A 26373-nucleotide genomic window follows, 5' to 3' on the forward strand; every position below is an offset into this window, starting at 1 on the left:
TCGAACCCGGGACCTTCTTGCTGTGAGGCGACAGTGTTGCCACTGTGCCACCGTGCCACCTAACAAGACAAACGTTTTAGGAGAATCAAAATCACAGTTTTGTCATCGTATGAGCCAAAAACACAGGAAAAGCATTGATATCACACAGATTATGGGCTTAGTACTGTAAGAACATCAAAATTTAACTCAAACATATAGATTTCGTTATCCTGGTGTGATAGAAAACAAGGCACACAGACATACAAAACAGTTTGCTTCAGGAATGTCTAATTTACAACCTCTCAGCATTATCTGATTTTGTAGGTTCGTCTGGGACCTGGCACTTTTCATTCAGACAGTTTTATTGTCCTTGTCTCCCATGGGGCTATCAAGAAAGAATTGGCATCTCCATGAGAAACATCCTGGGTTAAAGATAACCTTTGAAGTTGAACTGGTTGTATCTTCTGCTCCCCTGAAAGAATGTGGAAGAGGTGTTTCTAAGTCAGACATCTTGTCTCTCCGAAATCACACCTCCCTGTAAACAGTCCAAATGGTTAATAACTCTTAAAAGCTGGGATGTTGTTGACTCCATTTCTCCTGAAGGAATGCAAGAAAGGGGGAAGATGGTCAGTTACAGGTCAGTTCTGCTACAATTCAAACATACTTTTTAAAACGGAAAGGTGAAATCCGGCAATCTGATTGGCTGTTAACTGTGATATAATGAGCGTATACCACAGCTACTATTCTAAAAGCCTTATCACAGCATATCACTCCACTTCAGGGAAGCAACAATATTTCCATGACAACAACCAACTGTTACAGTACGCAGCAAAAAGAAGCTGTTTTTGATGTCTATTTTTTTTAAGGTGTTAACAACATTCAAACATGTTCATGGTCAGTCACAGGAAATATAAAATAGTCATAGTCACCTTGACAGTGACTATGACTATTTTTTTCACAGCGGGGCTATTTTATTAGATAATATGTATTTCTGAAAATTATTGTGTATTCCTCTTTCATATTGCCATTATTGGTAACCGTTTTATAAAAGCAATACATCACTCCAGTCCGTGATATGCGCTCATTATACCACGCTAAGGGGGTTTTCGGCCCTCTGCTACGCTCCTGCTCAGCAGTCTTTGCCAACAGCTCACCGTGTTTCCAAAAACACATTGGCCAACATGAGACCTCTGCAGTACTGGTTTACAAGCCAGCAAGTTCAGTCTGTAAAAGATCTGTCACACGTTAATGTTGAGATAATATTGTTCTGGCCCAGAACCCTTAACTTTTCAACAGGCATTTAGTTGGGCAGATTCTGATGTGGATACGACTGCAGTCCCTGGGAAGGCTGAAACAGGCAGCATGGAACCTGTAATGGCAGATTACCCAAAGCTTGTGGAAATGATTTTGGCGAATCTCTGGTGGGTATAAGAGGACCTATTTGCGTCATGAAACCCAACTCACCGAGATGTTTTCTACCCCAGCCTTCCCTTCATCCACAGCAAGGCCCAGAGCAAAAACTCTACCTTGTGTCACCATGTTTACATTCAGTATTTGTTGAAACACAAACTGCAAAATGAGGTACTTTCTCAGATAACATCAGAAAACATCTCAGCTGAAAAAGCGCACAAAGCTGAGCATTTTCAGAAGAATGCCTGGCATATTCAGCTGGGGAAAATGCTTTGATGGATACAGTCCCTAACTTTTTCCTGGGATTTGGTTACAGTCTTAGTTGCTTGACAAAGCTAAACCTCTCCAAAACATATGACCGAAGTTTTATTTGTTTTATTTTCAACTGTGCTACCTTGAGTTACAGTAAGATATCTGTTGTGTGATGTCTTAACAATTAGTATTTCATCTGTAACTTTGCAGTAAGTCTAGTATGTAATTTACTTTTTGTTCTGAGCTTCACACAATAGAAAATTTGTAAGAAAAAAGTGATGGTTTGTGTGTTCAGGGGTATGAAGGTGATCGAGAACAGGGCTCTAAAGGATGAAGAGAAGATGGAGCTACAGGAGATTCAACTGAAGGAGGCTAAACACATCGCTGAGGAGGCGGACCGCAAGTATGAAGAGGTGAGTTTTCTGCTGTTGGCCACTGGAAGGTAAGATAAGACTTCATTGATCCCACACTGGGGAAATTTAGTCATTACAGCCGGCAAGTTACAAAGAGCAAGCACAGTGACATAAAGAGGTCAAAATAAAAATATAAAACTATACAAGATACAGAAGATACAGAAGAAAAAACAACTATGTATATCTGCATTTATACAAATTATAAAGTAGCGTCATACTCTTACTGTGAGTACCTCTACAGTGGTGTTTGTTTGTTTTTGTTTTTGTTTTTTTTTAAAATTATTATTATTACAGCAGTAATGATGAAAATGTCATAGCCGGTGTTCGAAATGTAATTAATTTACAATGAGCCATAGGTACCATGGAAGAATGTTGTGACACTGAGATCAGCACTCAAACTGACTAGTCCTGCATAAAAATCATTTTTACTGGTAACTAGCAGTTCATTGTGCTTTTATGTCATATATATATAAAATTAATTTGTTCAGGTAGCTCGGAAGCTGGTGATTGTAGAAGGAGAGTTGGAGCGTACAGAGGAGAGGGCAGAGCTGGCTGAGGCGTGAGTATCGAAGGTTCCAGACAGAAAATATATAATCCACTCAGTTGCTGCTAATAATAATTTTGTAATTCTATTTTAGTATCAGGACTTTTAGATGTAATGGAGTATACTTACACTGTGGTATTGCTACTTTTACTTCAGTGAGGGCCCTAAATACTGCGTCCACCACTATCTCTCTTTATAATGGTCGCTTAAAGGTCCAGTGTGTAGGATTTAAGGGGGTCTGATGCTAGAAATGGACTATAATAATCATGACTATGTTTTCATTATTGTATAATCACCTGAAAATTAGAATGATTGTGCTTTAATTGCCTTTCTTATCTGCATAGGGAGCAGGTCCTCTTCCTTGGAGTATGACATGTTGCACTGCCATGTTTCTACGATAGCCCAGAACGGGCAAATCAAACACTGGCTCCAAAAAGGGCCTGTTGCATTTTTCACATTTTTAGCAGCCACTGTGGGGGAGGCTGAGGAGAGGGGTATTCATTTGGTAACCTGCAATCTCAATGCATCTCAGTCCTACACATTGGACATTTAGAATGTGCACTTGTCACCACTGGTCAAACTTTTCACCAAACTAATCTTAGGTACTTACCATCACATGTTTCTCCTCATCTATCCCCAAAATTAAAACCGCACAAGTAAATGCGCTGAACTGGAGGAAGAGCTGAAGAACGTCACCAACAACCTGAAGTCTCTGGAGGCCCAGGCTGAAAAGGTAGGAGCAAGGGTAGTGCACTCAAATAGCATGACAGCATAAATTAGTGGAGAAACACACAATAAATGGAGATGCCTTTTGCATCTCAGGAGGGAATTGGACTCAATTCAAGACAGGGAGTAAGGTTAAAGAAGAATGTACAAAGAACAAACTTGTAGCTGGGAAGTCCTGGGAACAGCAGGGGAGTACACAGCGCTCAGGTGGTGTGAGTACTTGCGTGGAGGGCACGTGGTGATGAAGGCACAGGTGAAGCAAGGTGGTGGTGATAGAGGGTTGGAGGCTTGAGGCAGGTGGAGGCAAGAGGCTGGGTGTTGTGGTGACAGAGACGCTGAAGCTGGAGAATGGCGCTTGTGAATTCACTGATCCAAAAGGGAAAAAGATATACAAGATGAAACACTGGAGACAAACACTAGTAACGCTGGTAAACAGCCAACAATACCACCAAGCAGCAGAAACAATCTGACGACAAGTTGTCAGCAGTCCACAGTCTTTATACTGTGCTGACTGTGATTGTGTGCCAGTCCCAGGTGAGTAGGAGCCAACTCCCAGCCACCAGGCGCCCAGTCGTTGCCAAAAAAGGAAACACAGGAAACACAACCCCCACACATCTCCACAGCACATAATGAAAGCCCAAGTTTTCCAAACTACCACACCTACAGAAAGTATAAAAATGCTGAGTTTGACTTGCGGGATTATTGTAATGGCACAAATGGTAGGAACATCAGCCATTAAGAGTACTTGAATAACTGTGAGTGAAGTGGCATCTCTGTTCAGGTCTATGGGAACAGTTGAGTCTTGTATTCTTTGCCTGTGAGGAGTCTGGTGGCTCTGTTATTCTGTGGGGAGCATTTACCTGACTGTATGTTTGTAAGATCCCCATTTGATTTATGTAACTTGTGTGAAATGTATTGATTGATATGATTTATAAATAAAGAAAAAGAGGGGAAGTAGGGGTGTCAACAGAGAGTGAGAGTTGTTGACAGCTGTTGAGGAAAATTAATTAGGCTACAAAGGTTATCTGCTAATAAAATTTGAATAATGAAATTTCTTCAAAAGGCTTATGTTTTAACCTTGGTTTGGAATTCTCTTTTATTGTAAAAGTATTTTAACAGTTTTAGCAACAAAATAGTTGTTATGAGTTGGTTTTCTATGTGTTTTATTTTTTATGCTTGTGCTTACGTTTCCTTGTTTTCTCCTCCTGTTTCGGCAGTGGAGGTGTGGCCTGGTGGTGCTGCAGGCAGACAGCGCACCTGAGGCTCATCTCCCTAATTTCACCTGTTCTTAAGCAGCGTGGCGGCTTCGCCTCGCTGCCAGATTGTCATTGTCCTTGCCTGACTTTCCAGCCTTCTCTCTAGTCTATTGATCTCTTGTTGTGCTCTTGTCACCTTGTGCAGGCTTCCTTTGTTAGTGGTTATCTCAGTGATTATTGATTTGGTTTGTTAGTGTATTTTTCCCTTGCGGTTCCTACCTTAGTTAGTTGTTCCCAGTGTTATCTGTTTTCCTACCCACTCGCCACGGTGTAGTTGATTGTTTAGTTTAGGGCTGATTTTGTGTTCACAAGTTTCAGGATTGTTTGGTTGTGTTTGTTATCTTTATTTTTGTGATTATAATAAACTGTTAGTTGTTCACGGCTCCCGGTTCAAGTGCGTTGTTCTGCCAATTTTTGGGTCCTACAAAATATCTAGATTACCAGACATAACAATAGACCTTGTCTTTCTGAATACACGTATGGGACAATGGTAATCACCATTCATGGTATTCATGGTAGATCTCGATTACGTCATCTTGAATTGAGTGATCTTGAATTTACTTAATTTTGTGATAGTTGAAGGAATTCTTGGTGAGATGTACTGTATTTCCAAAAGTGACACAAACAAAGTCCTATACCTAGCAATAAAGTATAATATTAAAGATCTGTTCAGTTCCAGTAGCAGTTCCAGTAGCTCAACTCATTCCAAAGGATTAGTTACTAATCAGGTTGACTACTTGGAGAATCTATACCAAAATTTGGTGACAGCAATGGGCAATAGGAATTGCATTCATACTCCATTTTTATGCCATGCACAATTTATGTTAAGTGGCAAATTTCAGTTTTTCAGAAGCAAGATTTAAAGGTGTGCAAGTTCACATAATGGATGGGTGTGTAGTGAACTGACATTCCTGTTGGAAGCCTGAGTTTGTGTGGTGTTCATTAATATTTGCTTGTTTTTGTTTTTTACCATAACCATGATCCTTCCTTAACACTGACCTTACTGTAGCTGCTTTGCGCAGGTATTGTGGAAACAAATATCTTTTTCAAAACACTGGTCTAGTTTGTATTCAACACAGGTTACAGTAAAGTAATTTTCTTTTTCTTCTTTAAGAAGTTGATAGGGAGTCACATGTCAAACTGCTTTCATATGGATCTGCAACTGAATAATATTTCTCACCACAGTATTCTCAGAAGGAGGACAAGTATGAGGAAGAGATCAAGATATTGACTGACAAGCTGAAAGAGGTGAGTAAGAAGGAATTACAACCGTACAATATTGTCAACAATGAATTTGTTCATTCATCTTCTATACCGACTATCCCTTTCGGGGTTGCGGGGGCTGGAGCCAATCCCATCTGTCAACGGGCGAGAGGCAGGGTACACCCTGAACCGGTCGCCGGCCGATTGCAGGGCAACATATAGAGACAAACAACCATTCACACTCACACCTAAGGACAATTTAGAGTCACCAGTTAACCTAATGAGCATGTTTTTGGTCTGTGGGAGGAAGCCGGAGTTCCCGGAGAGAACCCACGCATGCACGGGACGCATGCTTAATGATTTCAGTGTGTGTTGAGACACAAAAGGTTCATACCTCTGAATATTCTGTTTATTATAATTTGTTGGCCTTAGATGTTATCTGATCAGAGGTTTGTTTGTGCTTTGTCATCTCAGGCTGAGACCAGAGCTGAGTTTGCTGAGAGATCTGTGGCCAAGCTGGAGAAGACTATTGATGATCTGGAAGGTACATTTATTACAGTTTTTCCCAGCGTTCTTACATGCACCCTTTAAATACATATTAAATTCACTTACTGTCCAGAAAAAGAAAGCACATGCACAAAGTCATGCTGTCCACTATTTTGCAAATTCTAAACACTCATGATTCCATTCAGTTCATTTCAATTCAATTTTATTTGGATCGAGCCAAATCACAACAGAAATGTCTCAGGACACTTTCCATATACAGCTGGTACAGGCCGAGCTCTTTTATCTACAGAGACCCAACAGTTCCCTCATGAGCAAACATTTGGCGACAGTGGCAAGGAAAACTTCCTTTTAACAGACAGAAACCTCAGGCAGAACCAGGCTCCGGGTGGGCGGCCATCTGCCTTGACTGGTTGGATGAGAAAAAGAGAGCAAGAGAAAGAGAGTGAGACAGAGACAGACAGAAATGCAATCATCGTAACAGTGACAGTGGATGTAATAATAGTAGCAGTGGCAGTGGATGTTCGGCCATGGCAATGCTGATTTAATAGTAATTAATGAATTAATGGTAGGTAAGTCTCATCATCTGAAGCATAAGCTCTTGATACAGTGATCATCTATTTCCAGCTCAAAAGGAAAATGACAATGACTTAAAGATGAAAAGTTGTTACGATTTGTGGTTGTCAAGCAAGAAAAAATAAGGTGTGAACCCAAAAGTGCAGTCTTGACAAAAGATGTTTAGTAAAAACGGTTCAAAGTGATTTATTAACAAAAGAAGGCAAGCAAAAATCCACCAGTTCAAAGAATTCAAAAAACACAAAAGGTAAGGCCAGCAAAACCAAAATCCATATACCAAAATGGATTGCAAGGTACAGTTGCAAGGTACTGACAGGCCCGACGAGCAGCACCTTCCAATATAGGGGAGGCAAAACAGCGGGTGTGGGAGGAGTTCAGAGTAGCCATGGAGAAGGACTTTCGGTCGGCACCAAGGTGTTTCTGGAAAACCGTCCGGAACTTCAGGAGAGGGAGACGGGGAACCATCCAAGCTCTATAGAGTAAGGATGGGACACTGTTGACCTCAACAGAGGATGTAGTCGGGCGGTGGAAGGAGCACTTTGAGGAACTCCTGCATCAGACCGATACGCCCTCTATGGTAGAAGCAGAGCTGGAAGCTGATGGGGAATCAGCATCAATTACCCTGGTGGAAGTAACTGAGGTAGTTAAACAACTCCACAGTGGCAAAGCCCCGGGTATTGATGAGATCTGTCCAGAAATGCTGAAGGCTCTGGGTGTTGAGGGGCTGTCTTGGATGACACATCTCTTCAACATTGCATGGAAGTCTGGGACAGTGCCTAAGGAGTGGCAAATTGGGGTGGTGGTCCCCTTGTTTAAATAACGGGACCAGAGAGTGTGTGCCAACTACGGGGGTATCTGCAGGGTCCGTAGTTCGGTGTGCTGAGGGTCTCATTGCTGCTTTTTGCAGATGATGTGGTCCTGTTGGCATCATCGGTCTGTGACCTCCAGCACTCACTGGATCGGTTGGCAGCCAAGTGTGAAGCGGCTGGGATGAGGATCAGTACCTCTAAATCCGAGGCCATGGTTCTCAGCAGGAAACCAATGGATTGCCTACTCTGGGTAGTGAAGGAGTTCAAGTACCTCAGGGTCTTGTTCACGAGTGAGGGGACAATGGAGCATGAGATTGGTCAGAGAATCGGAGCAGCATAGGGGCGATATTGAGTTTGCTCTACCGCACTGAAAAGAGAGCTGAGCCAGAAGGGAAAGCTCTCGATCTACTGGTCAATCTTTGTTCCGACTCTCACCTATGTTCATGAGGGCTGGATCATGACCGAAAGAACTAGATCGCGGGTACAAGCGGCTGAAATGGGTTTCCTCTCCCTTAGAGATAGGGTGAGAAGCTCGGTCATGCATGAGGGACTCGGAGTAAAGCCGCTGCTCCTTTGCCTTGAAAGGAGCCAGTTGAGGTGGTTCGGGCATCTGGTAAGGATGTCCCCTGGGCGCCTCCCCGGGGAGGTGTTCCAGGCACATCCAGCTGGGAGGAGACCACGGGGAAGACCCAGGACTAGGTGGAGAGATTTTATCTCCACACTTGCCCGGGAACGCCTCGGGATCCCCCCGTCAGAGCTGGTTAATGTGGCCCGGGAAAGGGAAGTTTGGAGTCCCCTGCTGAAGCTGTTGCCCCAGCAACCCGACCCTGGATAAGCAGTTGAAGATGAGATGAGATGAGACATATACCAAAATAGGAAAACAAGGACTAGGCCAGAATACTCACAGAACTTCAGGGAACAAGAAAACCACACGCAAGGGGATGATCCCACAAAGACAAAAGAAACACACAGACTTAAATAGAGGGGGGAACTAAACAGACACAGGTGGACACAATCACAATAACAAAGGCGGGAAACACACAGGAAGTAAAGAAACTAAGACACACAAGGGAATGCTACCAAAATAAAACAGGATCCTAACAAAAGTGTTATTTATTTGACACAGTAATGAGAATGGATATGAATAATGAATGATATGATGAATAATATGGATTATATGATCTAACACAAACAACTAAATGAAGAAGGTATAGCAAAATAATAAAAGGAATGAGTTTAGCAATAGTGAGAGGTAGTGTTAAAGAAAAATGCGGACGTGAATGTTTTGTTTCATTTATGAGTACACATATACCACAAGGTCTACACAGTGGAGCTGAAGCTAAAGAAAACAGTGGGTAAAATCCATCTTAGAACAGCAACAGATCTCTCTACATTATGGCACAGGATACACAGGTTCTGCAGTTAAGTTTCAACAAGACAACCATAAGCGTTTTCAACCAATTCCATCTCGCATTGAGTGTCATTTCTACTTTTGAAAGGTTTTTTTTTTCCTCAGCTGGAAAAAGTTGAAAAAATTCAATTTCTTGAATTAATGACTAAGCAAGTCTAATGAAAATTGAGATTGTCATAGCCTACTGTTAGCCCCAATTCTTTTATTGGAAGTGCAAGAACAGTCCGGAGAAATCTTCAGTTCACAGGTCACAGGTAAAGCATAGCAGCGCTGGTCTCAGAATGACAGAGCTCTCGCAGGATCTCTGTCAGAATGAGCACAGATTTCTGATTAAAGTTCACATTTATCTTCTTGGGCTTAAGACAGCCCCGTACAGAAGTTGGACTTGCGCGACCGAATGTAATTGGCCAGTTACCAAGATGTGGACAGCCCAACTACTGTCCACATCTTGTCCTTGGAATGTGATAAGATGTGGACAGCCCAACTACTGTCCACATCTTGTCCTTGGAATGTGATAAGCAAACTGTGTGTGAGTGTTGTTTAGGCGTGGATCTAATGCAACAGACGTCACTGACAGACAAGAGAAGAGTCATCACAGAGTTGTCATCTGTCTCCTGTTATCCTGACTGGTTTTTGCCAGTTCTGTTATCTTACAAGGCTGAACGGTACAAGGACATTCATTGGGTTACACAAGTGCAGTAAAAGATCACAGGATGAGAACACACAAAATCACCCTAAAGGACCAAATCGTTACACTACGACACCTAACCCTACCCTATGGCCTGTCCTGAACAGACATGAAGGGGGGGCCCTAGTCTGTCGCTCTTGGCTCCAATCTGCGCTGCAGTCCAACAGGGGAACCAGTTGAACTGCGGTGGAGAGCCAGTGTTAGACAGAGATGCTTCAGGGGCTGAAAGGCCTTTGGTGTCAGTAACAGATGAGGAGCAGCTCTTTTGGTGGCTATTTGAGCCAGACAGATGGGTTGACGCTGGCTGCAGGACTTTGGTTCAAAGAGGTTGACGACCATATGGCAAAACTTCTTGGTTGATAATAAAGTTGAGAGTACTTTCGATGGCCGATCGAAAATATCTACAAAAATATTATCACGTGATTTGGCTTTCATGGTTAAGGAAAAGAAGAGTTCTGCCTTAACTCTGAAAAAGTTATGCAGTTTAATGTGGCAAGCAAAAGTAGACAAAAGATTACAATAATGCGCCAATAGGCGGGTAAAAGACAACCGACAAGCAAAAATTGAAGTTGCAAGAACTAAAGAAAAACTAAAATGGCGAAGAAGTGGCGTGAGTAAAGAACAAGAGTGTCAGTAAAGAACAAAGAAATAAGCACTTGCCATGGGCTGCGGGGGGATATACCCTCTGGCGCTCCGGAGTGTGTCTGTGACAAACAGGATTTTGCTTGCTTTAGAATGATTTATAGGTGAACACTGTTATTTCATCCAAAAATAGCTCGCCGGCACCGCTGCTCGATCAGCTGTTTTTTCAGGCTGCGGAGCTTCCTCCTCGCCATCAGCAGCTGAAGCAAGTTACTCCGCTGCCCGCCAGCACCGCTGCGCGATCAGCTGTTTCTTCGACTGCGGAGCTTCCTCCTCATCATCAGCGGCGTTGGTAAGCCACTTCTCTTTCCCTCGCTTGAGCCTCAGAGACACTGTGAGAACGCTCAGCCCGGACAACGAACTTTATTCCGAGTTACTTGCTCTGGTCCATACCTTGTTTCTGGTGGTAATAAATAAAGGTCATTACCGACTATACCTGCTCTCCGTTGTACTGCATTTGGGTCCAAAACACACCCGTTTCAGTACAATCTGGCCAGAAATGGACCCAGCAGATCCCGCCTCTCCTCAGTCTCGCCTAGCCCGGGTGGAAGGAATGCTCCAGCAGCATGAGGCTCAGCTCGCCTCCAACGCGGCGGAGGCTCGTCAGTCAGCTTCGGCTCTGGAACGAGCGCTAACTTCGCTAGCCACCCAGGTACAACAGATGGCCGCCTCAATGACTCAACACGCCGCCGCTGCCTCAGCTCCAGCCCCTCCTGCTCCTCCCCCGGGGCCATCTTCGAGCATCACTTCCGAACCCCGGGTGGGGGCGCCAGAACGCTATGCCGGGGACCCTGAGGGCTGCAGTCCTTTCCTTACTAACTGCTCTATTCTGTTCGCCCTGCAACCCCACACCTTCGCCACAGAGGGAGCAGGAGTCGCCTTCGCCATCAACCACCTCACTGGAAAGGCACGTTTGTGGGGAACGGCAGAGTGGGAGAGAGGCACGCCAGCCTGCGCCTCTTTCCAGGCCTTCGCAGGGGAGCTACGCAAGGTGTTCGGACCCGTTTCCTCGGGTCCTGATGCTACAGGGGGACTCATGAGCCAGAGGCAGGGGAATCGGACTGTGGCCGACTATGCCATAGACTTCAGAACCCGGGCTCGTCTCAGTGACTGGAACACTGCTGCCCAGTGTGACGCTTTCCTCAACGGACTAGCTCCTTACATTAAGGATGAGCTGGTCTCATTTGACCTCCCCAGTTCCCTGGATGGACTCATTGAGTTGACCACGAGGCTGGACAGGCGTATACAGATGAGGAGGAGGGAGCAACGGCAAGAGGCAGCAGACCATCGACCTTTCGTCCGCCAGCGTGGGTATCCTGTTGCCCCCGTCCTTCCCTCGGAACCTGCTCATGGGGGGGTGGAGCCTATGCAGGTGGGACGCACCAGCCTAACGCCTGAGGAACGAGAGCGACGACGCCGAGGGAATCTCTGCCTCTATTGTGGCCAAGCCGGTCACTTCGTTTCCAGGTGTCCAGTAAAAGGGAGGGCTCAGCAGTAAAGAGGGACATCCTGCTGAGCCGGTCCCAGAACTCTGTCCCCAACTCACGACCACTGTTCCATGTTCAGCTTCTGCTCGCAGGGGGATCCCATACCCTCGCCACCTTCATTGACTCTGGGGCAGATGTCAGCCTGATCGACGAGGAACTCGCCCGTCAGCTGGAGATTGGGCAGGACCCTCTTCCTCGTCCTGTGCCGGCCAGCGCCTTGGATGGTCATCTTCTGGGGACCGTCACCCATCAAACCACACCGGTCACCATGCTCCTGTCTGGCATCCACCAAGAAACCATCCGCTTCCATATCCTGAGGTCTCCCAACCTACCGCTGATCCTCGGCTACCCCTGGCTCTGCCGCCATAACCCCCATATTGACTGGTCTACGGGGTCCATCCTGGGATGGAGCCCCTCCTGTCGCCAGGTCTGCCTCAGACAGGCAGTGGCTCCCACTCCGCCTGCCAGTCCCTGTGCTACCCCAGACCTCTCCATGGTACCCCCTGACTACCACGATTTCCGGGAGGTGTTCAGTAAGGCGAGGGCCACCTCTCTGCCCCCCCATCGGCCCTACGACTGCGCCATCGACCTCCTGCCCGGCTCCACACCTCCCAAGGGTCGTCTCTACTCCCTGTCTGCACCTGAGAGGGAGGCCATGGAGACCTACATCAGTGACGCCTTGGCTGCTGGGATCATCCGACCCTCTTCGTCTCCTGCTGGTGCAGGGTTCTTCTTTGTCGACAAAAAGGATGGTTCCCTGAGGCCCTGCATCGACTACAGAGGCCTGAATGAAATCACGGTGAAGAACCGCTATCCTCTCCCCCTCATCACCTCAGCTTTCGAACTGCTCCAAGGGGCCACCATCTACACCAAGTTGGACCTCCGCAACGCCTATCATCTGGTACGCATTCGCGAGGGGGATGAGTGGAAGACGGCCTTTAACACCCCCACAGGACACTATGAGTACTTGGTGATGCCGTTTGGACTCACCAACGCTCCAGCTGTTTTCCAGGCCCTCATCAATGACGTTCTAAGGGACATGCTCAACAAGTATGTGTTCGTCTACCTGGATGACATCCTGATCTTCCGGTCCAAGCAAGAGCACATACATCACGTCCAGACTGTTCTGCATCGCCTGCTGGAGAACTCCCTGTTCGTCAAGGCAGAGAAATGCGAGTTCCATGCCTCCTCTGTCTCTTTCCTGGGGTACATCATCGGCCAGAACCGCATGGAGATGGACCCTGCCAAAGTCTCTGCTGTCACCTCCTGGCCGGTCCCTGACTCCCGCAAGCAGTTGCAACGTTTTCTGGGGTTCGCCAATTTTTACAGAAGGTTCATCCGGGGCTACAGCACGGTGGCTGCTCCCCTCTCTGCTCTCACCTCCTCCAAGGTTCACTTCCGATGGACCCCAGCTGCCGAGGAGGCGTTCCAGCACCTTAAGGGGCGGTTCAGCTCGGCCCCCATTCTCCTGATCCCTGACCCCGAGAGACAGTTTGTGGTGGAGGTGGACGCTTCTGATGTGGGGGTGGGGGCCGTCCTCTCTCAACGTTCTGCGGAGGATCAAAAACTGCATCCCTGCGCCTTCTTCTCCAGGCGTCTGTCCCCAGCGGAGAGGAACTATGACATCGGTAACCGTGAACTGTTGGCAGTGAAGCTGGCGTTGGAGGAATGGCGCCATTGGTTGGAAGGAACCAAGACCCCTTTCCTCGTATGGACCGACCACAAGAACCTGGAGTACATCCGCTCTGCTAAAAGACTGAACTCTCGCCAGGCCAAGTGGGCCCTGTTCTTTGCCAGGTTCAACTTCACCCTCTCCTACCGACCAGGCTCCCGCAACATCAAGCCTGACGCCCTGTCCCGACAGTACATGGTCTGGGAGGAGAACCCCTCCCGTTCGGACAACATCCTTCCCACTCCCCGCCTGTTGGCCGCCCTTACCTGGGAGGTGGAGGAGCGGGTGAAGGCTGCCTTGGAGGATCAGCCGGGGCCCAGCTCTTGTCCCCAAGACCGCCTGTTCTTCTCTCAGGAGTTGAGGTCTGAGGTCCTGCAGTGGGCCCACGGCTCCCGACTCACCTGTCACCCGGGGATTCAGCGAACCAAGGAGGTCCTGCAACGACGGTTCTGGTGGGCCACACTGGACGAGGACACCAGAGACTTTGTAAATGCCTGCCCAGTCTGTAACCAGAACAAGGCCCCACGACGGGCCCCTGCTGGTCACTTGCAACCTCTGCCTGTGCCTCATCGACCCTGGTCCCACATCTCGCTGGACTTCGTCACCGGGCTGCCACGGTCAGGAGTCTATACTGCCATTCTGACAGTAGTAGACAGATTTAGCAAGATGGCTCACTTTGTGCCCCTGCCCAAGCTCCCATCGGCCAAGGAGACTGCTGAGCTGGTCTTGCAGCATGTGTTCCGGCTCCACGGCCTTCCATCTGACGTGGTCTCAGATCGAGGCCCCCAGTTCACCTCAGCATTCTGGAGGGAGTTCTGTCGGCTCATGGGAGCCTCCACCAGCTTGTCCTCTGGGTTTCATCCTCAGTCCAATGGTCAGTCTGAGAGGATGAATCAGGAGTTGGAGACGGGGCTTCGCTGCATGGCCTCCAAGCACCCTGCCACCTGGTCAAAGCAACTGCTGTGGGTTGAATACGCCCACAATACCCTCACCAGCTCTGCCACTGGGCTCTCTCCCTTCCAGTGTGCCTACGGTTTTGAGCCTCCCCTGTTCCCAGCCCAGGAGAGGGAGACCGCCTGCCCATCTGTGGAAGCCTTCATCCGTCGCTGTCGCCGAACCTGGACACAGGCCAGGTCCGCACTCCTTCGGACCGCAGATCAGTATTCGACAGCCGCCAACCGTCGCCGCTCCCAGGCTCCCCCTTACCAGGTGGGCCAGAAAGTGTGGCTGTCGACACGGGACCTTCCACTGAGGGTGGAGTCAAAGAAGCTTGCTCCCAAGTTCATCGGACCATTCCCCATTGAGAGGGTCGTCAACCCTGTGGCGGTTCGGCTCAAGTTGCCTCGTACCATGCGGATCCATCCCACCTTTCACGTCTCAAGGGTCAAGCCCTTCCGGGAGAGTCCTCTGCTGCCTGCCTCTCAGCCACCCCCACCTCCTCGCATCATTGACGGGGCGCCTGCTTACACGGTACACCGCCTGCTGCGCTCTCGTCGTCGTGGTAGAGGCCTGCAGTACCTCGTTGACTGGGAGGGGTACGGTCCGGAGGAGCGGACATGGGTCCCGGCCCGTCAGATCCTGGATGCACGGCTCATTCGGGAGTTCCATCGGCAACACCCTGACCAGCCCTCCAACATCGTCTCGGCACAAGGGGGGCCCAACGCCAACCCTCAGTCCCCTCCTGCATCTGGGACATCTGGGTCTGAGGAGGAAGATGGGGGGTCAGCTTCGGAAGAGGACGGTTCGCTCTTGGAGGGCGAGGAGGCTGGGACGGAAGCCTCAGAAGAATTTTAGCCCTCCTCCAGGTCCCCTCCACCCACCCGGCTCCACTAGCACTGGTTGGGACGTTGGGGGCCGTCCCTTGAGGGGGGGGTTCTGTCACAATCTCGGTTTCTCATCCACCTCCGATCACTCAGCTGCAGCGTTTTTCCACTCTCACTCCCTCTGCTCCACTCTACCTGCCAGCCGCGCCCACCTCATCAGCTCCACTCTGCTCACCTGCCGACACAGCTGCAGCTCATCACAATCAGCCCTGCATATAAATCTCTCCAGCACATTCACTCCTTGCCAGATTGTTCTTCTGCAGTATGCGAGACTTTCCAGCGTTGTCCTGTTTGATCACCCGTTGCCGACTCTGCCTGTCCCCGACCTGCTCTCCTCGTCTGCCTCCCGGTAAACTCACCTGCCTTCCGTCCCTGACCTCGTGCTCTGCCTCAGCGTCTCTGGTGTCTGTCTGCTCTGCTGGAAGCGATTCATCCGCCTGGCTTCGACTTTCCTCTTGCCTGCTCCCCATCAGTACTTCTGCTCCCGTGGACTGCTCACCTGGCTTCGACCCCCCCGCCTGGCTCCGACTACGCCTCTGCTCTGTCCTCGCCGGCACCGCTGCTCGATCAGCTGTTTCTTCAGGCTGCGGAGCTTCCTCCTCGCCATCAGCAGCTGAAGCAAGTTACTCCGCTGCCCGCCGGCACCGCTGCGCGATCAGCTGTTTCTTCGACTGCGGAGCTTCCTCCTCATCATCAGCGGCGTTGGTAAGCCACTTCTCTTTCCCTCGCTTGAGCCTCAGAGACACTGTGAGAACGCTCAGCCCGGACAACGAACTTTATTCCGAGTTACTTGCTCTGGTCCATACCTTGTTTCTGGTGGTAATAAATAAAGGTCATTACCGACTATACCTGCTCTCCGTTGTACTGCATTTGGGTCCAAAACACACCCGTTTCAGTATGTTGACACCAATATACATGCATCAAACAGATTTCATTGATTAATGCCAACATTCTTCAATACTGAGACTAACTTTTATGATGACTAATAGTATAACTGCTAATAGAACAAAGGAACAGGGAAAGGCAGATTATATTTGGTGATTTAAGCCCCACTAATTATAACTGTCTCATGTTACGTATCTGAAACCTAACTGCTTCTTGTCTCTAGATGGCAGTATGGTTCCATGGTAGAAACCTGGGCAAGAATGCTTATGAGAATTAAGGTCATAGTTTTGTCATCTTACAAGCTAGAAACACGGGAAAAACATTGATACCATACTGTTTAGTGCAGTTTAGTGCTGTGGGAACATCCAAAGATGGCTCAAACATATCATTTGCATTATCCTGATGTGGTAGAAAAGAAAGCACACAGATACACAAAACAGTTTGCAACAGGAATGTCTGATTTACAACTTGTCAGTACTACCTGGTTCTTGGGGGCCTCTCGAGGTTTGTTGATTGTCCATTTAGATGGTTTTAACGCCTTTATCTGGTGTGGAGCTATAAACATTAGCATCTTCGTGGCAACAGTTTAAGTGATAGGTAACCCTTTGAAGTTGAGTGTCTTTCTCCTTCAGTTCCCCTGAAGGAATGGGGGAAGGAAAGCTTCAGGGCCAGACATCTCGTCTCTCTACATTAGCACCTCTCTGCAAACAGTTTAAATGATAAGTAACTCTTTTGTAGTTGAACTGTTTTTTTCACTCCAGCTCTCCTGAAGGAATGCAAGGAAAAATGGTCAGTTAGAGGTCTTGGTTCTCCTACACATGTATACGGTGAATAGAATTGGTCCAAGCACAGAACCCTGCGGAACTCCATAACTGACTTTAGAGAGCACAGAGGAGTCATCATTAATGTGTACAAACTGAGAGCTATCTGACAAGTAGCTCTCAGCTACCAGCTTAACCCAGTTCCCTTAATGTCAATGGAGTGTTTCAGTCTCTGCAATAGGATACCATGGTCAATGGTGTCCAATGCAGCACTAAGATTTAATAAGACTAGTACAGAGACAAGTCCTTTATCTGATGCAATTAGAAGGTCATTTGTAACTTCAACCAGTGCTGTGTTTATGATGCACTCTAAATCCTGACTGGAAATCCTCAAATAAACTATTGTTGTGTAGAAAGTCGCACAGCTGATTAGCAGCTGCTTTCTCAAGAATTTTTGAGAGAAAGGGAAGGTTGAATCAAGAGTAGGCTTTTTAAGTAGAGATTTTTATCACAGCTACTTTAAAGGACTGTGGCACCTAGCCTGTTGAAGACAGATTGATCATGTCTAATAAGGAAGAGTCAATTCAAGGTAACATTTCTTTAAGCAGCTTAGTTGGGATGGGGTCTAGAATACAGGTTGATGATTTTGATGACGAAATTATTGAAATTATTTGGTAAAGGTCAACAGGTTAAAAACAGTCTAAAACTGCGACAGGTTTAATAACAGTTTCTATGGTTTCTGTGTTTGAAGACAAAACAGTACCTGGTGACGGCAGGTGCTGATGAATTCTGTCTTTTATCATTAAAGAAGCTCATGAAGTCATTACTGTTCAGAGCTAAAGGAATACATGGTTCAACAGCATTATGGCTCTCTGTCAGCCTGGCTACATGCTGAAGAGAAACCTGGGATTGTTCTTATTTTCCTCTATTAGTGCAGAGTAATAGGCTGCCCGAGCACTGCAGAGGGCTTTCCTGTGTCTTTCTTGCCTGGCGAACCGAAATTCTTCCAAATGGGTAGAATGCCATTTCCTTTCTATTTTTTCGTGAAGTTTGTTTTAATTTGTGGGTTTGAGGAGTATACCATGGAGCTAGCCTCCTCTGTTTTATTATCTTCATTTTAGGGGGCAACAGAGTCAAGTGTCATACACAATGAACCTGCAGCACTATCAACCAGTTAGTCAATTTGGGAGGGACTAAGGTTAGCGTAGGAGTCCTCTGTTGTATTGAGACATGGCATTGAATTAAATGCTGATGGGATCATATCCTTAAATTTAGCTACAGCACTATCAGACAGGAGCCGGGTATAAGAATTTCTGCGTACTGGTGGGTAGTCTGGTAATATGAATTCAAAAGTTATTAAATGATGGTCCAGTAAAAGAGGATTCTGTGAGGAGACTATTAAGTCTTCAATTTCTTCAATACCATAAGTCAGAACGAGGTTGAGGGTGTGGTTAAAACAGTGAGTAGGTTCATGTACATTCTGACGGAAGGCAGCTGAGTCTAATACTGAGATAAACTGCTAAAGCTGTCATTATCAACGTCAACATGTACATTAAAGTCACCTACAATAAATACTTTATCAGTTGTCATCATATCATAATGTGATCAGTGATCAATAATCAATTAATGATTAACAGTTCTCCAAACAACACGAAATTATTTTCTTCACACTGTTTCTTGTTGTTTTTTTGTTCTTTATCAACTTATTGGGGGTGGCTGTGGCTTAGGAGGTAGAGCAGTCATACACTAATCACAACTACTACCACTTATCAGTGGTTCGATCCCTGGCCTATGTGCTTTGTAGTGTGTTTACAGTTTTTTTCACTTTAGTTTTTATTGTTGTTTTCATTTACAAATCAGTGAAAGAACAACACTGACACAAAAGACAATAATCCAAAAAACAAAACAAAACAAAAAAACATAGTGTGGCAATGCGACGAGGGTTATATTTTACTTTAGTTAAGTATGAATGTCCGACAACGCCACCTAGGGGCATTTCACCCCCAGGAAAGATGCTAATACTGACCACAGGTCACACAGGTCCGACAGGCACCAGAAACTGACGTGATTCCACATGAAAATATACAAATGAAAATGTATTAATAACAACTTTTTAATAGAAACAGACAAAAAAAGGGCACAGGGCTGAGGGCTCACCAGGCAGAGATGACTAGCTGAGGGGGAAAGGGAAGGGTCCTGACACTGCACACCACACGTGAAAAAAAAGAAACACACTATTAATGGACACCCAAGTGCACGGCTACAAGGAGTGAAGGGACCACCACCACGGGGGGGCTCAGTCAGTCCCAGCGCCTGCCCAACAAACAGAGAAAAAAAAAAAAAATTAACAAAGAACATATATTGAGGGATAACTAAACCCAAATCCCCAAAACCTACTTAACAATAACTAATGACAAAACGAACTGCAAACCATAAGCACCCTACAACAATCAGAACATGTACAAATAAGGACAACTAAATTGATAAAGCTTAAAAATAATAAATAAAAGAAAAAACAGACAAAAGGAAAAAGAAAGAAAGAACTAACGCTAACAATAACAACGATAAAAAGATTAAAACAACTGCAAGCGAGCAGTAGCAAAAGCGCAGCGACAGAACAGCAGTAGTGCAGCGGCCGCTCCAGAGGTGGAGGCACTTCGACAGAACAGGTGCAGCCTCCCAGGTAGCAGGCGAGGTAGCCGTGAAGAGACCCAGCTTAACACTGCAAGCAGAAACCAGAGTAAGAGTCCTGCGCGGCTCCGCGTGAGGGGCGCCAGACAGAAGCGCCTCAGCCTACCTCAGCAATCCAACGCAGTGCGTGAATTATTACGCGCAGTTCCGCGCCACAAGCGCACTCCCAGCCCCTCACCTCCGGCAAGAATACGGCCGACTCCACTAAAAAAAGCAGGAAAAGTACATCAGGCACGCCACTACCACGACTCCAAGACGCCGCAGTGGCCTTGAAACATACCTGATGAATGAATAGGAAGGAGGAAGCTCAGCGACCAGCGTCTTAAGACAGCCACGTGGATCCACCCAGCCACGCCAAACAATGCTCCCGCATACAACCCAGCTCCAGCAACAGAGAATGACGCACATCTGAGGCGCGTGGCCCTTCAGCAGATAAAGCTGAGCACAGCCCCGCCCCATCATCAAGGTGAAATTGCACCCAGCCTAGTGACATCCGATGGGTGGGGGAGGAAAGAAACGAGCCCACCCAGCCATTTCACTATATTCTCACTATATTAAAAAACCAACAAGTGGAGACGGACCATGCCGTCCCTGCCACAATAGACAACAGGGGAGGTCACATTCTTGAACGTTTCAGTCCTCATTTTCCAGATCCTCATGTCTATCGTTGTTTGAGTTTTGTATATAGTCCATTTTTCCCATTTTTGTTCTCCCTGCACTGCTTGTAGTCTCATACGAAATGTCATCTTCTTCATTATGCAGATTTCCTCCATAATTGCCATCCTGGATTGGGTGGGTCTACCTTACACCAGTTTCTAGTTAAAGTTTTCTTACGTGCGATCAATAATATTTTTACCAAATATCTATCTCCAATATGTATACGTCCTTCATCAAGGTCACACATGTATAACTGTATGAGTCATACAGTTCATGGGGATATTATAACCCAGTATCTTCTGCAGGACATCGTGTACTATTCCCCAAAACCTTGCTATTTTATTACATTTCCAAAAAATATGACCATGGTCTGCTTCTAATTCACCACATTCTCTCCAACACATGTACTTGGTCTTGGAATATTTGTTCTTGGTTTTAGGCGTAATAAAGAATCGTATCAGATTTTTCCAAGAGAACTCCCTCCATGTCTGTGAGCTGGTGGTTACATGATTGATGTGTTTTTCACATCTCTTGCCATTGTTGATCCGTAATGTCTATCCCGAGGTCTGATTCCCATTTTTCTTTTACATAACTAGTATTTTTATTTGCTATCAATGCTTTGTATAATACCGATATAATTTTAAACGAAATTCCTGAGTATGATTTGATTAGAAGTTGAGTTACACCCAGGCCGACTCTAACCCTTTGGCTGCCCTAGGTTCCCCCCCCAAACAATACGTGATGCATGGACAACAAACAGCAGAATAGTTTCAGAACATTTACATTTTTACACACTCAAAGTTTGTTTCAAAGCATGGATGAACTCCATAAAGTGTAAAGGTGCTCATAAATTAAACGATATTTAACATGAAATTAACTCTATCAACTATGGAAAAAAAGGATTTGAAGGACACTGAAAAAACAAGCAAATTATGACTGAAAAGGGTAACCTCTAAAGACTTGTCTACAAAATTATAAAGGATATAAACTCGAAAATATAACAAATGTAAACTCAAAGAATGGATGAACTGCACAAACTATACCAACAAAAATGTTCTTATAGTCACTCTAACCCCGTGTTCCAACCAAACGCGATGTCGCAAGATTGCGCGACAAGATTACATACAAAGTCAATGCAAAGACGCGATTTGAGGCGTCATCGCGCCGGGCGATGTGCTGGACGCGATCGCGCGGCGCGATGGACGCGTTGGCCACGAAAATTGCTCCCATCGCGTCACCCCATCGCGTCATCGCTTCATCGCTCGAGTTGAAATAATTGAACTTTTGCAGCGAATTCGCGACAGCCTATCAGTGTTGAGATCGCCATCGACGTGCTGACGTACGGACGTCCTGGTGTTCCCTCGCTGCGCAAACCAAACCGCTAGAAAGAATGGAGGAGCAGCTAATTGTTGCCGTCACCGCTCACCCAGAGCTGTATGACAGTTCCTGTCCCCTCTACAGGGTCAGGAACAAGAGAGACCAGGCCTGGGTGAGCGTGAGCGAGGTGTATGGACTATGGTGGTTAGCGATGGTGGTTATCTCAGCCATGGTCTACGAGAGAATGAAATGGTGGAAGAAATGTTGTTGTTTGGGCGGGCTCGTTGCGCGACGCGATGCCGCGACAAGGCGTTTCTTTGCATATTGGACCAGCATCAAAATTGGAGCGTGTAGCGCGACGCGATTTCATTTGACGCGCGATTGAATCGCTTTCATCGCATTTGGTGGGAACACGGCGTAACACTTCAACAGGCAAATTATATCTTGACTGATACACTTAAATAAATTGTACATACAAAAATGCTACAGAGAATGTTCAAGGATATGTAACAAATAATGACTCAAACGATGGCAGCAGCTGAGCACTTGCCTAACATAACGCAAGTAGAGTGCGCACGCACATGTGTTTTTGGACTACTCTGAATCATAACTCCAAAGTGAATGAGGTAATTGGGTCTATTTTTTCCTGTATTTCTTGTAGGTTTCTTTATCTCCAATGATACTCTGAATTGGGTACCCATCAAATTCCTTTTCCATACCTTTCCACTTAGCCAGGTAATCCAGCTTGCACCAGCATACTGTGTATCTAAATTGGACCGCATGATAATATTCCTTTAGTTTTGGGAGACCCATACCCCTCCGTCTTGAGTTTTGTGGACTTCTATAGGTAAGCCTCAGCAGTATATTCATTCTGACTACCTCAGTTCGTGAACTGAAATGTAATGGTAAAGCAGACCATCTTTCTATGTCCTTTTGGATATCTCGATTTATATTATTATAATTTGCCTTCTACAGTTGGGTTAAACTTTTAGTAATGTAGACTCCCAAATATTTGATTGTTTTTTGATTCCAATTGGAATTGAATGATTCTTGTATCAACCTTGATGGGGTATAGTGTAATGTAAGAACCTGCGTTTTTGATATATTTATCCTGTATCCTGAGAGATGCCCATATGTTTCAAATAGTTTCATCAGTGCAGGGAGAGAGTCCTCTGGCTGTCTGAGGTAGGCTATGACGTCATCAGCAAAAAGCCCTATCTTTAGTTCCATACCATTTCTAGTTACTTAATTTCATCTTCCTGTCGGACTGCTGGGGCTAATGGTTCAATAAAGAAAGCGAATAGAGTCGGCAACAGGCAGCAACCTTGTCTAGTTAATCTTTGGAGACTTATCTTGTCGGTCAGGCTACTACTAATTTTGATTCTGGCACTGGGTTGATGATAAAGTGTTTTTATACATTGCACTGATTTACTATCAAATCCAAATCTTTCTAATACTTTATAGGAATATTTCCAATTTACAGAGTCAAAAGCTTTCTCTGTGTCTACACTAAGGTGCTCTGCTTTTCCCATTGAGCTTGACCTACGATGTGTAGCATTCTCCTGATGTTACCCTGTGTTTGTCAATTTTTAATGAATCCTGTTTGGTCTTCTTATATGATGTCTGTTACAAATTTGTTGATTCTGTTTGAGATAATTGATATGTATATCTTATAGTCTACGTTCAGTAATGAAATTGGTCTATAATTTCCACATTGCTCTTTATCCTTCCCAGGTTTTGGGAGTATAGAAATTATTGCTTCATCCCATGAGGGAGGTATTTTGTTTTTCTTAAGTGTCCAATTGAATGATGCCAAAAGTAATGGTGCCAGTTCTTCCCTGAATACCTTAAACCATTCTGCAGGATAACCGTCACTGCCCGGGCTTATTTTATTCTTCAACTTTTTAATTGCAGCTGTCACCTCCTCCATTGTAATTTCAGCTGTTAGCATTTTGTTTTATGAAGAACCAGAAGTCCAAAGAATTCAGAAGTTCCTCCATCTCATCTTCTCCTGCTGACATAGGTTGGGCATACAATTTGCTATAATATTCCCGAAAAACTTTCTCTATATCTTCTGGTGAGCGTAACAGCTCCTGTGTGGGGGGGTCTCTTATTTTATGAATACCATTAATTGCTTGCTGTTTTCTCATGCACTTTACCAGTAATTTAGTAACTCTTGGGCCTATTTCATAATAGCTCTGTTTCAGAAATGTATTTCATTTTTCTACTTCATCCAGTAAAATGTCATTTATTTTTGTCTTTAAAACCTTAATTTCTTTGTATATATTTTGGTCTTTCATATTCTGAAAACGTCTTAAATTTTTAGTGTTTTTCTTGTGTGTTTCTAATCTAGTCTTTTTTAATAGTGCTGTTTCTGCTATTAATTTTCCCCTGATAACCACCTTCATGGCATCCCAAGGTATTGTTGGGTCCATTTCACCATTGTCATTTTCCTCAATGTATGTGTTCATTTCCGTTTTAATCCTTTCCTTTCTCTGATCATTGAGATGTGATGGTTGGAAAAAAACTGGTAGGATACAGGTTCGATTCTGAAACAGGACAGAGACGTATTTTCTGAATAAGCCAAATATTCTTTATTCACAGTCCAAAATTAAACAGGCAGGGACTGGAGCTGCAAAAGAGGAAAGAATTAACAAATCAAAATAAAGTCAAATCAACGTAACAATAGCAATAAGGGGTTTAGAAATACTTATTACAAAAATCATATCTATATCTATCTATCATATCTAAAACTCAGCCCAACATAAACTAAGCAAACTAAAAGTACAGTGGGCAGAGGCCACTAGTGGAGAGGCAGACTACTACTCACCTTGGTGAAACACAGTAACACAGCAATCCTCACAGCAATTATGGTGTAGTCAACAATTGTGCCCCAGTGCTTTCATTGACATTAGGTGTAGGAACCTCACCAGGAGTGCCTAGTCTCCCCAACAAAATGGCACTCCACTAAAAGAAAAGAACTGAGAGCAAAATTAAGAACTATAGCAATCCAGTTATTTTAATATTCAAAAGAAGAACTCAAAAATAAAACAATACAAAAACAAAGAGTAAAAAAAAAGACAAAACACTGCACCAAAGACAAAACAGGGCACTAAGGGCAAAACAGGGCCCTAAGGGCAAAACAAGGCACTACCATACCCATAACCCTACTCACCACCTTGAATATGGGGTCACTACACTGTGGGCCATCCAACTAGGAAGAAAGAGGGGAATCAACTAAGTGCAGAATTAAAGGGTTACTGTCACAAATAAAATGGCTTCCTCATAGTGATGGGTTGAACTGTGTCGACACTTTGGAACGTCTCATCTCAACATCTCATCTTCAACCACTTATCCGGGGTCGGGTCACGGGGGCAACAGCTTCAGCAGGGGACCCCAAACTTCCCTTTCCCGGGCCACATTAATCAGCTCTGACTGGGGAATCCCAAGGCGTTCCCAGGCCAGTGTGTAGATATAATCTCTCCACCTAGTCCTGGGTCTTCCCCGTCGTCTCCTCCCAGCTGGACATGCCTGGAATACCTCCCTGGGGAGGCGCCCAGGGGGCATCCTTACCAGATGCCCAAACCACCTCAACTGGCTTCTTTCAAGGCAAAGGAGCAGCGGCTCTACTCCAAGACCCTCACGGATGACCAAGCTTCTCACCCTATCTCTAAGGGAGACGCCAGCCACCCTCCCGAGGAAACCCATTTCGGCCACTTGTACCCGTGATCTAATTCTTTCGGTCATGATTCAGCCCCCATGACCATAGGTGAGAGTCAGAACAAAGATTGACCAGTAGATCGAGAGCTTTGCCTTCTGGCTCAGCTCTCTTTTCGTCACAACGGTGCGGTAGAGTGAACGCAATAGTGCCCCTGCTGCTCTGATTCTCCGACCAATCTCACGCTCCATTGTCCCCTCACTCATGAACAAGACCCCAAGGTACTTGAACTCCTTCACTTGAGGGTAAGGATTCATTCCCTACCTGGAGTAGGCAATCCATCAGTTTCCTACTGAGAACCATGGCCTCAGATTTAGAGGTACTGATCCTCATCCCAGCCACTTCACATTTGGCTGCGAACCGATCCAGTGAGTGCCGGAGGTCACAGACCGATGATGCCAACAGGACCACGTCCTCTGCAAAAAGCAGCGATGAGACCCTCAGCACACCAAACTACAGACCCTCCTCCCCCCAACTACACCTTGATATCCTGTCCATGAATATCACAAACAGGATTGGGGACAAAGCGTAGCCCTGACGGAGGCCAACCCCCACTGGAAACAAGTCCAACTTACTGCCGAGTACCCGAACACAGCTCTTGCTTTGGGCATATAAAGATTGGATGGCCCTGAGAAGTGACCCCCTCACCCCATACAACTGCAGCACCTCCCACAATATCTCCCAGGGGACCCAGTCATATGCCTTCTCCAAGTCCACAAAACACATGAAGACCGGATGGGCATACTCCCAGGCCCCCTCCAGGATCCTTGTGAGAGTAAAGAGCTGGTCCGTTGTTCCACGGCCAGGACGGAACCCGCATGGTTCCTCTTCAATCTGCGGTTCAGAACGTGTGTTGAGAAATCCCGGAAGTGTTTAGTGAAGCATGTATCGATGCTTGTGTCGTTTAGGGTGAATGACGTTACTGATGACGTTCGAAGCCTCGCTGGTT

General features: G+C 46.0%; 1 protein-coding gene across 1 annotated transcript in view; it reads left to right on the top strand.

The window, feature by feature from the left end:
* Positions 1–26373, top strand: part of LOC143335633 (tropomyosin alpha-1 chain-like) — a 46990-nt gene that overhangs the window by 15125 nt on the left and 5492 nt on the right. Inside the window, exons 4-8 of the mRNA XM_076755191.1 lie at positions 1937–2054; positions 2543–2613; positions 3256–3331; positions 5766–5828; positions 6258–6327. Coding sequence (XP_076611306.1) covers positions 1937–2054; positions 2543–2613; positions 3256–3331; positions 5766–5828; positions 6258–6327 — 398 coding nt within the window. The remainder of the gene's footprint in view (positions 1–1936; positions 2055–2542; positions 2614–3255; positions 3332–5765; positions 5829–6257; positions 6328–26373) is intronic.

This window comes from Chaetodon auriga, chromosome 17 (genome assembly GCF_051107435.1).
Source record: "Chaetodon auriga isolate fChaAug3 chromosome 17, fChaAug3.hap1, whole genome shotgun sequence".
Classification (NCBI taxonomy): Eukaryota; Metazoa; Chordata; class Actinopteri; order Chaetodontiformes; family Chaetodontidae; genus Chaetodon; species Chaetodon auriga.